Here is a 14,980-nt window from a genome sequence, read left to right as displayed (position 1 = left end):
GTGTCAGTGGCTAATTGGCTAACTGGTTACAGCTGATGGTCAATTAGGCACAGCTGACGGCCATCTACTACCCAAATCAACACCTTTCCATGTGAGGCTGAGAGCCTGGAAACTGCTCTCAGAGACTCTGTCCCCACAGGATTTACAAATAGAGAAAAGGAGAAAACCAGAATCCTGTAGTATTGAACAGATTTGAAGGTTTGGTGTGATATCATCGGTTTTCAGTATGTATAGATAAATATAGAAATAAGTATAGCTGAAAGTAGGTGTGTCTGTGTTTATACACACATATAGTCCCTTGATCTGTACACTGAGAGGACCTTGGAGCAGCCATACCCCAATAGCCACGAGTGTATCTAATATACACATTTTGACTTCTAAATACCTTACTAAAAGGAGTCAGGACTCCTTGGAGAAATGATTGGTCCCAAGTCTAGAACAAGGAAAGTACAAAATAAGCCTTGAAGTAGTAGCTTCTGCTAGAAAATGAGAAATTGATCTAAGAATGATAGAGACATATTTTTATAAGAACAACGCACACACATGCAGAAACAAGCCCGTTTGAAAGGACTCCCACTGGCTACATCAGGGACAACCTGAACATCAAAAGTTAGTCACAGATTATAATTTATTGAATAAAATAGGAAACTATGAGTTTACACAGGTACCAATCGAGAGACTGATGAGAAACAGGATTTTACATAGTTTCAAAGTACCTCCAGACAAAATACATATTAATTACGAAAGAGGAAAGAGTAACTTTATAGTGGAACCAAAAGCCTGGCAGACAGCACTTTAAATCCAGTGATCAAAGTGAACGTCATCAATAATGGGACACATCAATAGCATATGGCTCTAATAGGCTGCAGTGAGAATGCAGCGTCAATTCTCTGTATTCCTGCCAAAGACGCAGGACCTGTATTGTATCCAGGAAATATCAGACAAATTAGGGGACATTCTACAAAATACCTGCTCTGTAATCCATATTATGTCAGGATTAAGAACATAAAGGAAAAATTGAGCTATTGTTCAAAAGGAAAGGAGATTTGACAACCAATTACAATACATAGTTCAAAACTGGATGCTTTTGATATAACATTATTAAAATAATCAATAAAACTCAAATGTAGTTTGACGATTAGGCAGTAGTAGTATAACCTGTTAATTTCCAAATTCATGTATTGTAGTTATATAGCAAAATGTCCTTGTTTATAGGAAGTATACACTGTATTTGGAAGTGATGGGTCATTAGGCCAGCAACTTACTCTTGAAAGTTTAAAAAGAAAAAAATTATTTGTACTTGAAAAGTTACTGTACTTGAAACTTTCTATAAATTTGTAAATATATATATAGTATTCATGATTTTATGCCCATGATAGTAGAAAAAAGAAAGCAAAGCTTTGTCGTATATTTTCTCAACAATTTAGTCTTGTAAGTTCATTTAAAGAAGTCTATCACTTTCAAATGTATGTGACTGTGAAAGAAAATCAGTGACTTTTTTGGGGGTGGGGGCACAACAGCCAAAATACAGTTCATCCCTCAATATTCAGAAATTGACTCAGTTCTGAGTTTGACATGAAAATGTCATTTACTAATTACTAAATAAGTACCAAATGTTATCTTATAAAAATGAGAAATGATTCTCACTATGTGAGGTGTAGTGGGGAAAACCCTGCATTACAAATCAGGAGAACTTGAACCACAGCTCTTCTACTCGTGACTTTAGTCAAGTCATTTAGTCTTTCTAAGTTGTTTTCTTATCTATGTTTTTAAAAATATTGTGGGGAGAAATCATTATAACTGCATGTTTCCCAGTATTCACAGTAGTGTTATATTAACTAAAAAGTAGAAAACATTATGACTAATTTTATATTTTGGTTGTTTTTATTCGAGTTTATAGGTTAGTGGTTCATTTGGTTTTATCATCTCATGAGAGTGTTCAACTCTTGAATGACTTATAAATGTGAATAGCAGGAACAAGTTCAGAGCCTTGTGTAGACCCACCTACCCTTTCCTTCAATTTAGAAAACTCGAGGGATGGTTGATATAGAGAAATACTCTTTCTGGTGCTGATAGAGAATTAACTAGCTAAGGTGCTTGAAGTCCTTGAAATGCTTTGGAATAGAGAAAAGATGGATATATGCCATTATCTGCTTAGAACTCCCAGTTCATTTTCTCATGGGAACACTGATGTAAATAATGACTCTCTGTAGTTCAAATGGTGCAGGGCTACAGTGTGCTAGAAATATGTATTAAACTTCTTTTTGGTGGAATGATACTCTAACCACTTTTTAGGACATTAAAAAAATTCACTGAGATATATACCAATAATAAATGTACTTTTGAAGTGTACTGTTTGATAAGTTTTGGCAACTAATGATTTCCAGGTAACCATGTCTCCAAAATATAGAACATTTCCACCAATCCAGAAGAAATATTGTTTTGGGGGGAAGTTTATTTTCTATATTTTGAATAACCTATTTACAAACGGACTTTTAGAACCATACCTTTTTGTAAGTTGACCCCTGCCTATATAGAGCTTTGAAATCCTGTTTATTTTGAGAAGTAATGCCATATCTCCTGGAAAATTTTGTCTTCCTTATAGTGTTATATCAAGAACTTGGCTTTCAAGATTTTAATCAAATTTTTAAGTTTGCTTTATTTGGTGCCTATAAAGTTAAATATTAATAGAAAAAAATAAATAAATGGAAAGGTATACAACAAATAGAAAGATGTGCTTTAAAAACTGATTTCTCTAAATCCTTTTTTATAGGAATAATTATGTTGGGTTTTGTATATAAAAATGGTGTTTCTGACAAGCATTTTGCACTTCAGATGTTGTTCCTATATGGTGCTTCCACTGGTCAGATATATGTACTTGCTGAGCTTCCCTTTTGAGCACTGGTATACATTTGTTTAACAGTTGTCCCCTGTGCCAAGCTAACTGAATATTAAGGGGCCAAATTAGTGACCAGGATTTTGCTAATAGCATGCTTTAGCCAGTAGATTTATTAATTCACATGAGAACACTGAATTAGTTGTAGGAATCCAATTAACAATGCAAAAGAGAGAAATTTTGTATTGTTCTCTTTCAGATTTCACTCATTTTATGTATTTTGTTCACAACTTTTTGTTGCAGCTAAGAATTCATATTGTAGTATCACATGGTTTAAAAACTACTCATTAATATTGTAAGACATACAAGACTTGTAATTTTGCTAAGTATCTAGGACGTCATGTTCTAAGGATATTTTATTACTGATAATTACTACATTATTTTGTCTAGGGTTTTCTGAAAGTAGGTCACCTGCTCTTGACTTGGTAAGAGTCAGTGCAGGACATTGGAATACTTGCTTAAAGAATAAAAATGCTGAGACGTCTCAAAAAAGAAACAATTCCATTAAGTGTATAACCATTGTTTCTAGGAAGACTATTTTTCTACAGTGCTATTATTTACCCATTTAAAGTCTAGATCCAACAAAAGATCACTTATATAAAATGGATTAATGTTATACTTAAAAAATTTAATGACTACCAAGAAAGTCAAAACCAAAAATTAACTGAAATATGGTTACTTGTATTTGCTTTGTTATAATTCAAGGAACTCTTTGATTAAAGAAAATAAAATGTCACAAGATCCAAAATATATCTTAACTTTCAAATATAGCTAGAGTAGATGTCAATTATATTCTTGCTATTATTAAGCAGAACTCTCTGAAATAGTAAAAATTATACAGTGCTGTTACTACCTTTCATATTTTAATACCACAATTTAAGTACACTCAGCACAGCAAGTCAGTGCCTGCTTTTAATCTGCAAATGTTTTCTGAATATCAGAAATATTTTCAAAATAATCAATGGGGGGTTATTCCTTAGTTGACTACTTTGCACTTAATTTTTAAGTGAACAGATCCTCTTACTTCTGGCAGTTTAGCTATGAAAAATAAATAGTATTAGAGATACATTAACTACCTAAGCCAGTCCATGACTAAGATTGAACAGAAATTAGACATATTCCTCTTTTGATCTTAGCATATTCAAACAGAAAACATTTGACTGATTTTTAAAAGCTGGAGTGGTTAATGCTGAATAAAAATAAGAAAAACAATGTATGAGAATTATTTGAGTTTCATGTATGACTAATTTAAGAACCATGTGTTCTTGTTCTTCATATGATTATATTTTAAATCCTTACAATCTGTTCCAGTAGGATGGAACTTAACTAAGGGCAGCTTTGTGTAACAAATAGTCTGGTAAGGTTTTTTTTGGTTTCCCAAGCATCCCTTTGTGTTTTCTGAGAATATTAATGTGAGACAATATGAAGAGAATACGAAAATTATTTGAATTTTGTACTGTTGTGGGTGTTGGATTTCTTTTTCTCCTAATCGAGACAGATGTCACTGTACATTCACAAGACAGAAATGTCCAACTGATAAATGTAGGAATTATTGCATGGCTGTTTTTATGTTGAAATGAGATTTTATTGGTATGGAAGTTAAGGGAAGTATCTTATACCAACATTTTGAATCCACTGTGTAAAATTTTAATATTTTAATAGACTTTACAATACTGCGTGTTAGAGCAGTTGTCCTTGTCCATATGTTTTTTTCTGTACAAACAAAGTGGCTGGAGAGTGGAAAGTAGGCACAGGTCTGGAAAGGGAGAAGTTATTAAATAAATAAATAAAAATTTAAAAACACCTGGTGCTCACAGGCAAGCAATTGTCTTATAATGTTCCATCATGGAGACAGGAGTAGTTACCAGCTTTCTTTCCAATGACCTTGGGTATTTGTTTTAACCTTTTTATTCTGGCCCATCTCTTCTATTTCATTATCATTGCTGCCCTTATAATTAGATTAACCCCATTTCATCTGCATAGAAATGTTTGCATGTAGAGCTTCTCATTTGTTCTTGGGTTGCCCATGAATATCATATCCTACTAGGGATACCTGTGATTTGTCACGGATGTGTTTTCACTATGAGTTATCACTGACATGTTCTTAATGTTTTCTTTTAAAAAATATTTTTAGGTTTTGCTAATAATGGCTTAGGTGTTCTCTGTTTTTATTGAAAGATTAATTTTTAACACTTTATTAAATGACTAAAGTAACAGGAAATATGGAAAATAAAAGGGAGAAAAACTTTCATAAGCCCTGTGCCCTAATACCTGTTTTACATTTACTTTCAATGTGTTTTACATAATTGTAATATAGTTTCCTAATTTTTTTCATAACCAGATCTTATAAGCATTTTTAATATTGCTGCCAAATCTCTTAAAAATACTTGTTCATTTTTATCACAGTGAAACATAACATAGTTTAGAAAGCCAAATAATTTTACAAGGCTAGGTCCCATTCCTTCCCATCCCTAGTTTCTACTCCTCAGAGACAGCCACTTTCTCTTTCATCTATTTCTTGTCATTTACCTTAAGATTTCTAAATAATGTGTTTTTATTGCTGCTTATTATTTTATAAATTATCTGTTAATGTCATACCTACCACCACCACCACCATTCTCCCAGTGTAGTTATAGCACTACTTTTGGTTGAATGGCTGTTCAATGTTAATATTATTATTACTTTGTGTAGAATCATTGCTAGGCCCTATATATATGTTGTGATTAAATTTCCTTTCATGTATGGATTTTGTTTTCTCTGAAGTTAATTACTGTATTCTTGCTTTATGTCTACTATTAATTCATCTCCAAACTCTTCTACAAGAGTGAAGAATCTAAAATCTCTCAATATTTCCAACATATCAAGTAATTTATCCATTTGATTTTTTTAAAAATTCTTGCTGGGCCATTCCATCTTTATGTTCCAGTCTGAACTGATTGCTTTCTAGTCTGTCATCTTGGGATTTTCCTTCATCATCATCTTGGGAATTAATTGTCCTCTCTCTAGAGTTAGATCACCTGCTTTCTGGCTTCAATAACTTCTCTTTCTTGGTGTATTTCCTTGTTATGGTGGAGCACATCTTCCTGTACCTTAGTGAGAAAAAGTACATGGGAGATGTACTTTTTGATGCCCTGTTCATTTGCATATTTCTTGATCCTCTTATAATACTTGATTGCTAATTTGGTTGGGTATAAAATTTTGAAGTCATTATTACATTGTCTTCTAGCTTCAAATGTTATTGTTAAGAATAACATCTAGTCTAATACCATCTTGATTTCTGCTCTTTTGTGCCTCATCTCTTTTTCTCTCTGGAAGTGTTTAAGATCCCTGATGTTCTAAAATTTTTTAAGGATATGCCTGGTATATAGGCCTTCTTTTCTTCAGTGAATGGAATACCTTTAATCTGTGGACTCATTTCCTTCAAATTCTGGGGAATTTTCTTGCATTTCTTTTCTTTCTTTAATTTTCTTTCCTCCATTTCCTCTGTTCTCTTTTTCTGAAATATGTATTATTTGGATGTTGGCCCTCCTGGTCTGATCCTCTTAATTTTCTTATCTTTTTTCATCCCATTTTCTGTCTCACTTTTTAGGAGATTTGTTCAATTTTATCTCCCAATCTTTGTAGTATACTTCTTATTTCTGTTATCATATTTGTAATTTTCGTAAGCTCCTTTCATTCTCTGAATGCTCTTTTTTTTTTTTTTTTAAGCATCTTCTCGTTTCATGAATATCGGCTTAGTCATTTCAGTTATTTTGAAGGTTTCTCCCCTGCGTTGTCTCTGCTTCTTCTGAGTACCTTTTAATATTTGTTTATTTTTATTCTATTTCGAGTTATTGGTTTTTCTTGTGTGATCTTTGATTGGTATTCATTTTCAAAGGTGAAGCACAAAGAACTCATTGGCACTCTTTCTGGGAACATGAGGTTTGGGGCTTCCTTAGGTATGAGATTAATGATCATAAAGGAATTCAACTATTGCATTAGAGTCCGTGTCTGATCATTGCCTGTAATTCTTTTCTTTTAGGCTACTTAGTTTCCCCAGGAGGTATCTCCAGTCTTTAGCCTGGGGAGCATAAGCCTGACTGCCAGTATTCTCAGAGCTGAGTGGGGAAGGTAACTGAGGTTTTCCCTTTATTGCAGCATGTAGGCTTTTACTCACTTCACCTGCTTTTATTAACTTCCTCATCTCCCCCACCTCTGCTTGGAATCCTCAAGTCTAAAATCCCTCGGGTTCACTCAGTAAGACCCAACCTCGTCTTCTGCCACGCTGGGAAAAGGTAGTGGCCTAACAGTACTGGGTTGGGCCAGGAATCTGGGAGTCCTAAAATGCAGGCTTTTAATTAGCTCTCCTCCCACCTGCATGCCAATATTTAAAGACATCTAGCACTTTTCCTTACCTTTCTGGGACTCTACAGAGCAAAATGGCTTGCTTTTGGCTGTTCTCCTCTGCACCCCTCCTTGGAGCCAGATATATGACTTTCAGCTTTTAGAGGTCGCATCAGTCTACTTTGCAGCTTCTACAATATTTTGAACTCCATCTCTGCTGTTGTCCCCTCCCCAGTTCAATTTGTCTGTTGTTTTTTTGTTTGTTTGTTTGTTTAATCCCCTTACTCTCATTTTGGTAAGATTTCAGAAAGGGTTGAAGATAAATTATTGTGTTTAATTTGTCTTATTCAACCAGAAGTCTGCATAATCTTTATTGTTTTCATTTTTAATGTTTGTGTATTTTATCCATTTATCATGCTTTATTCATTTACCGATTTTTTTGACATGTGGATGACTTCCAATTTATTGCTATTGGAACATCCTGCAAAAAACATCTTTCATACTGATAGCTTTTTTTATGTTAGGTTATTTTTTTAGAATAAGAATAAGGTAGATGTGTTTAAACACATCTTTCTAAAGAAGACTGTACCAATTTTGAGTACCAGCAGGGTATGTTATTATTTAGCTTACGGTATTTATTGTATTATTGCTAGTTTTACCATATAAAAGTCTTTTTGACAGGCTAAAACAGAAAAGTACCTTATTTTATTTGATTAATTTTTAAATATCCTTCAACAGAAGTGAAATAAGTGCTTATTCTAAAAGCAATATATTCGTTTAAATTTTTATTCTGAGCATTTACTACTTTTTCAATTTTTAAGGAGCAAATGAAAGTAATACATATTCATTATATTTTAATTGGAAAATAAATAACAATATAAAGAAGAAAATTAATTGCCAGTAATACTAGTACCCAGTGATAGCATTTTGATAATTGTGTGTGTGTGAGAGCACACACCAATATATTTGTATAGCATATATACTCTTTAAAAATCTTAAAATCATACTATACATATGATTTAATGCCTCATTTTTTTATTTGTCATTATTTTGTGAACATTCTCTCTTGCCATTAATTATAATTCTGAAGCTTGCCTTAATAACTATTTTACTGTATGGATATAGCATTAAAAACATTCTTTAACCCTGGAGATTATGGCATGTAATGCTGTGAAGTTAAAACCCACAATTTGTATAAGACTCCAAGTATATCAGCTCTTTTTAAGAGTAAGAAAAAAATGAAAAGTTATCCCTGTCCTTTTTTGCTATACTCTGCCCTAGGTCCTTGTCTTAAAGATATAACTTGTTAATAATTATTGCTCTCCCATTTATTCCTAACTGGTATATGATATTATTCTATCTAACCTAATAAAGTTCTGTGGGTTATATATTTTGTTATATGTATGACATGTGGGTATTTTAGATTAATATTAATGTTGTGCTTTTTAATTTATGAGCTCCTTTTGGGCATTTTAGACTCTGTGAAGTTTTATTTTTTTTATGAATATTACCTTGCAGTAGATTATCTGGGGGAAATAATACTACTGAACTGCTTTCAGTATTGATGTGACTAGAATTTAACTCAAATGTGCTTCTATATTGGGAATGTGTGCATCTTTAAAACATTATTTCTTGAATACATTCTCTTCATTCAAAATGCAAAATAATATGAAAAGATATACATTGGGAAATCTGGGTCCTATCCCATCCTGTCCATTCCATTCATCTCCCCTTCCCCATATGGGTAATTACTTTCCTTAGTATTCTTTAGTATTTCTTTATGTGAATACATGCAAAAAAAATGAATATATGGTCTTATTTTTCCCTCTTTCTTATTCAATGGAGAGTATACTATGTACAATGTTGTGCACCTTGTTACTTTCACTTAATTATCTTGGAGATCTTTCTATAGTGGTACATAAAGAACTTGTTTATTCTTTTCTTTTTTTTACTAGCTCTTTAGTGTCCACTTGTGTAAATGGTTTATTTAACAATTCCCTTACAGATGAACACTTGGCTAACCAATGTTTTGTTTTTAATGTATGTTTTTTAAACTCCTTCAGGTGGATATGGACAAGAGTGGTGAAATGCGACTTATAGAACTGGATGAATCTTTCAAAAGTGAACATACTGTTTTTGTAACACCACCTGAGATCCCCCATCTACCCAATGGTGAAGAACCCCCTTTACAGTACAGGTATTCAAGAGGCAGAATGTTTGAGATTGAAAGAGAGAAGCAATCCATCATCTGTGACGTAGCTTTCTAAGGACTGTGGTATTTTCAAAAATCCAAACTTTACAGATCCCTAATTTTTAGGTGGTAAGCAAGCTTATCCCACATCCATTATTAAATTTTGAGGTATAAAAAGAAAAAATAATAATTTTGCATAATAGAGACTTGGGAATGGGAAGCTCTCTATATCTGCATAACTATATGTTCTCGTGTTGATTAAATTTAGTTAGGACCCCCTCCCCACCAAAATGCAGCACTTTTGTCATAAAATTTTGATTTTCGTTTCTCACTAAAGCTGGTTTCCTCATTTTCATCCCCTCCCCCATACACCTTGGTTAATGTAATCTTGGTTTACAAAAGATTAAATCTAATTTAGAATCAACATTTGTGGCCTTGATTTGGATGATATAATTTTTTAGGCTATTAATTTGTCCATGAATTTTTATTTTAAGTCATGGTAATAATTGTTAATTTAGGAAATTTGGTCAGACAGGGCAAACAAAGTACTTGGTATTTAGACTTGAATGCTACATGTTCCTGCCTTCAAGTCTAGTGGGAAAGAGAGAAAGTTCTGAGCACAATGAAATAAAGGTCATGATAGAGGTAGACTTATATATCTATCTAGGTGTATGTATATATTATGTATATATGATATATATATATCAAAATATATATGTCATACATATACATTTGTTATATACTAAAGGTAGTTTCAAGTGTACATTTATTTTTACTTAAAGTGGTATGTCCTTTTAGATTTTAAATTATTTTTTATTCTCCAACAATACTTTCTTACTTTATTTAAAGATTCTAAAACCATTGTACACCTGTCATTCATTGTTAGTTATTTTCATTGAAAAGGGATTTTTCAGGACATCCTCATTTATAATCTAGATTAAAATTTTCCTTTTACAGATGAAAAAGTGATGTAACAGATGTTAGTAAATGTTGACTGATTCATAGGCCACTTGATTCTTACTCTTTTCATCTATTGATGATGTTATTCATACCACTTTTAAGAAGTCTGTCTTGTGTCTAAGACATTTACAATATCTCTCCTAATTTCTCTCTTTCTTTCTAAATAAGATTTTATTTCTTTGATCTCTTTTGTACATTATACTTCTAAGACTTTTTTTGGTGTGTTTACTGACATACTTTTGTTTCTATTTTTATGGTTTGATTTTAACTTTAATTAAAATTTTACTTTTAGATTTAGTCTTTTAACAAGAAAATTACTTAACTTTAAAAGTTCCCTTTTTTTTTTTTAAAGAATCTAAGTCATTTTTATTCCTTGAAACTACCCAATATAATTTTGGTGTAATCATATCCATCAATGGAAAAACAACTTAAAATAAATGTCTTTAATGAGCACAGTGGGTTCTCTTAATAAGGGATGATTTATATACTTTACTTACATTGTCTCTATAAAATGATAAGGCAGTAAGTTTCCATAACATACACAGAATGGTCTTATTATCACACCATGTACATACGATGGGTTTTTTAAATGACATGGTTTCCTGAACTTATTTGCTATTTTATTTCTACTTAACATTCAGTCACTACCAATATTTTCTTATAATGCTGAAGTTGCCTATAGTAATATATAATAGATATAGTTTACCATCTTTTATTATAGTTTTCTTCTTAGTTAATTAAAACTATTTATATGCCTTTAAGAATATCATAAAGTAGGTTAAGTTTGTTGCTCTCTGTTCTTTTCAGCATATTTTATTCCTAGCTGCTGCTACCTTTTAAATGCCCAAACGTCTTCCTCTAACCCCAAATTAAGCCCACCTCCTCACAGAGCTACCTATTCTAAACTTTTCTTCCTCTTCTCCAACCTCTTCTATTTTCGTTCTCATAAATGAGGCCCAAACCTGCTACCCAACCTGATAAACCAATTCATGATAATGTGAAAGCTTGTCCTGGTGTCTAATACGTAATGTGCATCTTTTTAAGAGCGGCGTTCTACAGTAATATGTTAACCCAAAGCAATGATACTAATGACTGTCCTTTTTGAAAGAATATTGATTTGGTGGGCCCTTTACCAACTATCATAATATGTGATATGTTTGCTATGTATGTACATACATACTAACAAAGTTTGCTTGAGTTACTTTGTAGTTTGATCTCAGTTCAACAAAGTTTAAATGTTTTTCACTTTTTTCCTCCAAAATATGTATTCGAGTTTATACTTGGCTATTGCATTTCTAAATTTTACAGTAAAAAAAGTAACGTTAGTGTGAATATTTATTGAGTATATGTAATAGTCTGCTGGAAAAACATAGTTAAAATAAATACTAAGTTAAGAAGTTATTGGTCATAAATTTTTTTAACTTGTAACCAATATGATCATCTGTGTATACTTGAGATTTTTTTTTTTTTTTCAAAAACAGCTATAATGGATTTCCAGTTCTTAGGAACAATTTATTTGAGAGACCTGAAGGATTTCTACAAGCACGAAAGAGCAAATTGCCTTCAAAATCAAGTAGTCCTTGTAGCCCTTCTCCCATGTTCAGAAGAACAAAACAGGTGCTTTGATAATTTTGCATTCTTCATGTAATCAAATATTTGAACAAAACAAATATGATACTCATCCTCCCTTAATATACTTTACTATTTCATGTGTAACGATTAATAGATTATTATGCTCCCTGAAGCATTCTGAAGATAAATTAGAGTAAACTGACTTCAAAAAATTAACTAGTTCACTTGTTCTAGAACTTTACTTTATATATTATATAATACAAGTTCAAGCATAGGCTTGACTATATATTAATTGTAGACAGATTTTGTTAGGGAAACATTATAAAAGCATAGGAGTTAAACTTGTTCAGCATTCAGTTAAATAAGAATGCTTACGTGTGTAAATTTATTAACAACACCGTTGCATTCTTTTCTAGGAAATTAAATCCGCCCATAAAATTGCCAAGAGGTATTCTTCCATTCCTCAGATGTGGTCTAGGTGTCTTCTGCGTCACTGTTACGGACTGTGGTTTATTTGTCTCCCAGCTTATGTGAAAGTATGTCATTCAAAAGTCAGGGCTCTGCAAACAGCGTATGATGTGCTTAAAAAAATGCAGTCAAAGAAGATGGATCCACCTGATGAGGTAACAGTTATTCTTTAAAATGCAGTATTTTATTCTAGATTTACATACATAGATTTGTTTTTCTGTACACTTTTGAACTTAACTGTGTTTCAGGTGTGCTACCGCATCCTTATGCAGCTCTGTGGACAGTACGATCAGCCAGTGCTTGCAGTTCGAGTGCTTTTTGAAATGCAGAAAGCTGGTATTGACCCCAACGCCATTACTTATGGTTATTATAATAAGGTAATTACTTTGATTTCATGGAGAAAGAGTATGACTTTTGTGATTCTACAACCTTAATTTAATGGCAAAAATCATTGATACGGGGGTTATTTGGCATTTATTTGAGAGTATCTAAAGTATATTTTGTAAATCAAGTAAAAATTTTTGTGCTATTTTGTGATACAGTCTACTTAGTTATTCATTAGTTTGACTCTAAAGCCAATGTGTTCATTTATAAAAATTATTATAATGATTATTTTATTTTGTTAAACAAATAGGCTGTTTTGGAAAGTACCTGGCCTTCAAGAAGACATAATGGCTATTTGCTTTGGACAAAATTAAGAAACGTTGTTTTAGGAGTAGCACAGTTCAAAAGAGCTTTAAAGAAACATGCACACTTATCACAAACAACTCTCTCAGGTAATTAAAGGGTTTTAAGAGGTGTATGTGTTTTACTTTTTCTTTAAAGTTAATGGGTGAGTTACATTTTACACTTTTTTAAAATTTTAAATACTTTCAAAATATTGGATGTTGTCTACTTTTTATTGCCATTAAACAAACTCTCATATTGGAATATTCTTCGCATTTAAAAAACCCACAAAATCACTTTTTTTCTTGTAAGTTAAACTGTCAATCTTTGGTGGTCTTGTTTTAGTATTCATTAATAATTCACAATTGGGCTCTTTGTTACAGTTGTGTTTTGCTAATTATGTGGTATTTTTCATGTGCAGTATTAGTAGATATTAGCTTGAGCAACAAACTAATGTGTATTCTTGATATCTCCGTGAGTAGTAAAACGCTGTCAAATTGTGTTCTTAAGCAGATGGCAGTGACCTGGATGCTGTTAGTCATGGCAGCATGGATAGTGGTCATGGGACACACACTGTGGAGCAGGCACCTTTTAATACGGGTTTAATCAAAGTATATGCTACTGATGATAGAGCTAGTACAGGTTTGTGTGTGCTTACCTCTACATTTCTTACAGTACGTTTTGAAAATTAAATTTGCTAGCTTACCTTTTTTAGATTGTAATTTTCAGTCATGTGTTAAGTTGTCACTTTTTAATTTTACATATTAGGTACTTGATTTGATACTGTACTTAATAACTGTAATTTTGTTCATTATTTATCAGAATACAAATAAGTTTGAGAGTTTATTCAAGTATTTAGTCTATTATAATCCGGTTAACTCTGGAGAGCACTTTGTAGTTATGAAAATGTTATTAGAGTTTAAAAAAAGAAACTTACAGCCCCGAGCTGAGTTAATAATACCATACCAATATCAATTTCCTGTTTCATCTATGATATTATTGGGGGAAGCTGAGTAAAGGGTATACAGGAACTCTCTGTACTATATTATTTTTGTAACTTGTGAGTCCTAAACTATATTAAAATAGAAAGATATAAAAATATTTAAATATGTATGTAATTTGTAGCATTCTAGCACTGAAAATGGTATTAATTTCACTAAAATATAAGATTTTGTACATAAGTTTTCTCTGACGAATATTAAAACTGACAGATTTTTTAAATAAATCACTTGAAATTCTATCATTTTCGTTATTACATTAAAAAAATTACACATGGTTTTCGAATATAAGAGCCACCTCTTCACAGACAGAATTTTTAAATTTAAAACTTCAAGCATTAATAATAAAATAGGAAAGCTTCTATCTCTACAAACAGTAACAGTATTTTAGTCTGTCTCCTTTTATGCCTACTTTTAAGAGTAATAAATAAGCTAATTGTGTTGAAATGTAATTTTCATAGTTCTGACTTGGCTGGTTTTATTTCTTGCTAATGCAGTATGAATTTAATCAGAGCTATAGTAGCCGTTCTCAGACATTATCTCTTAAATATGAAGAAATCTATCTTTCGTTTTTTAGCTATGGCCTTTAAAAAGACTATCTGAAAGCAGTGCAGAACCTAATAACATTTCATCAAGATTATCTTCACATTTTTGACATGTAGTTTCTTTGGGAATAGAGCTGAAAATTTGATTAGAAAAAGTACTCACTCAAAAGTATAACAAAGATATTAAATACCTAGTGATAACACAATTTCTTCAGACAGTTCTTTACAAGTTTATAAAACCATTCCATATGTAGTCTCTCATATGATCATAACAACCTTGTGTATTATAAATCTTGTAACTTGAGATCCAAACAAAAAGGTTATATGGTTTACTTAAAGTTATGTCTGCTAAGATAGAAAA

General features: G+C 31.9%; 1 protein-coding gene across 14 annotated transcripts in view; it reads left to right on the top strand.

The window, feature by feature from the left end:
* The window catches only part of DENND4A (DENN domain containing 4A), a 100,296-nt gene that overhangs the window by 57,932 nt on the left and 27,384 nt on the right, over nt 1-14,980 (top strand). For 6 of the 14 annotated variants that reach the window (XM_019725584.3, XM_074327533.2, XM_074327531.2 and 3 more), the window contains 6 exons: nt 9,283-9,416; nt 11,852-11,987; nt 12,359-12,565; nt 12,659-12,787; nt 13,045-13,186; nt 13,587-13,718. In XM_019725584.3, the coding sequence (XP_019581143.3) occupies nt 9,283-9,416; nt 11,852-11,987; nt 12,359-12,565; nt 12,659-12,787; nt 13,045-13,186; nt 13,587-13,718 (880 nt within the window). Of the gene's footprint in view, nt 1-6,917; nt 6,991-9,282; nt 9,540-11,851; nt 11,989-12,358; nt 12,566-12,658; nt 12,788-13,044; nt 13,187-13,586; nt 13,719-14,980 lie in introns of those variants that run through there. The other 8 variants (XM_074327532.2, XM_019725588.3, XM_019725586.3 and 5 more) reach the window with 4 other exon arrangements.

This window comes from Rhinolophus sinicus, chromosome 3 (genome assembly GCF_057876585.1).
Source record: "Rhinolophus sinicus isolate RSI-liver-muscle chromosome 3, RSI-T2T, whole genome shotgun sequence".
Classification (NCBI taxonomy): Eukaryota; Metazoa; Chordata; class Mammalia; order Chiroptera; family Rhinolophidae; genus Rhinolophus; species Rhinolophus sinicus.
The sequence above is the reverse complement of the archived record's forward strand: the minus strand, read 5'-3'. Positions and strand labels throughout refer to the sequence as shown.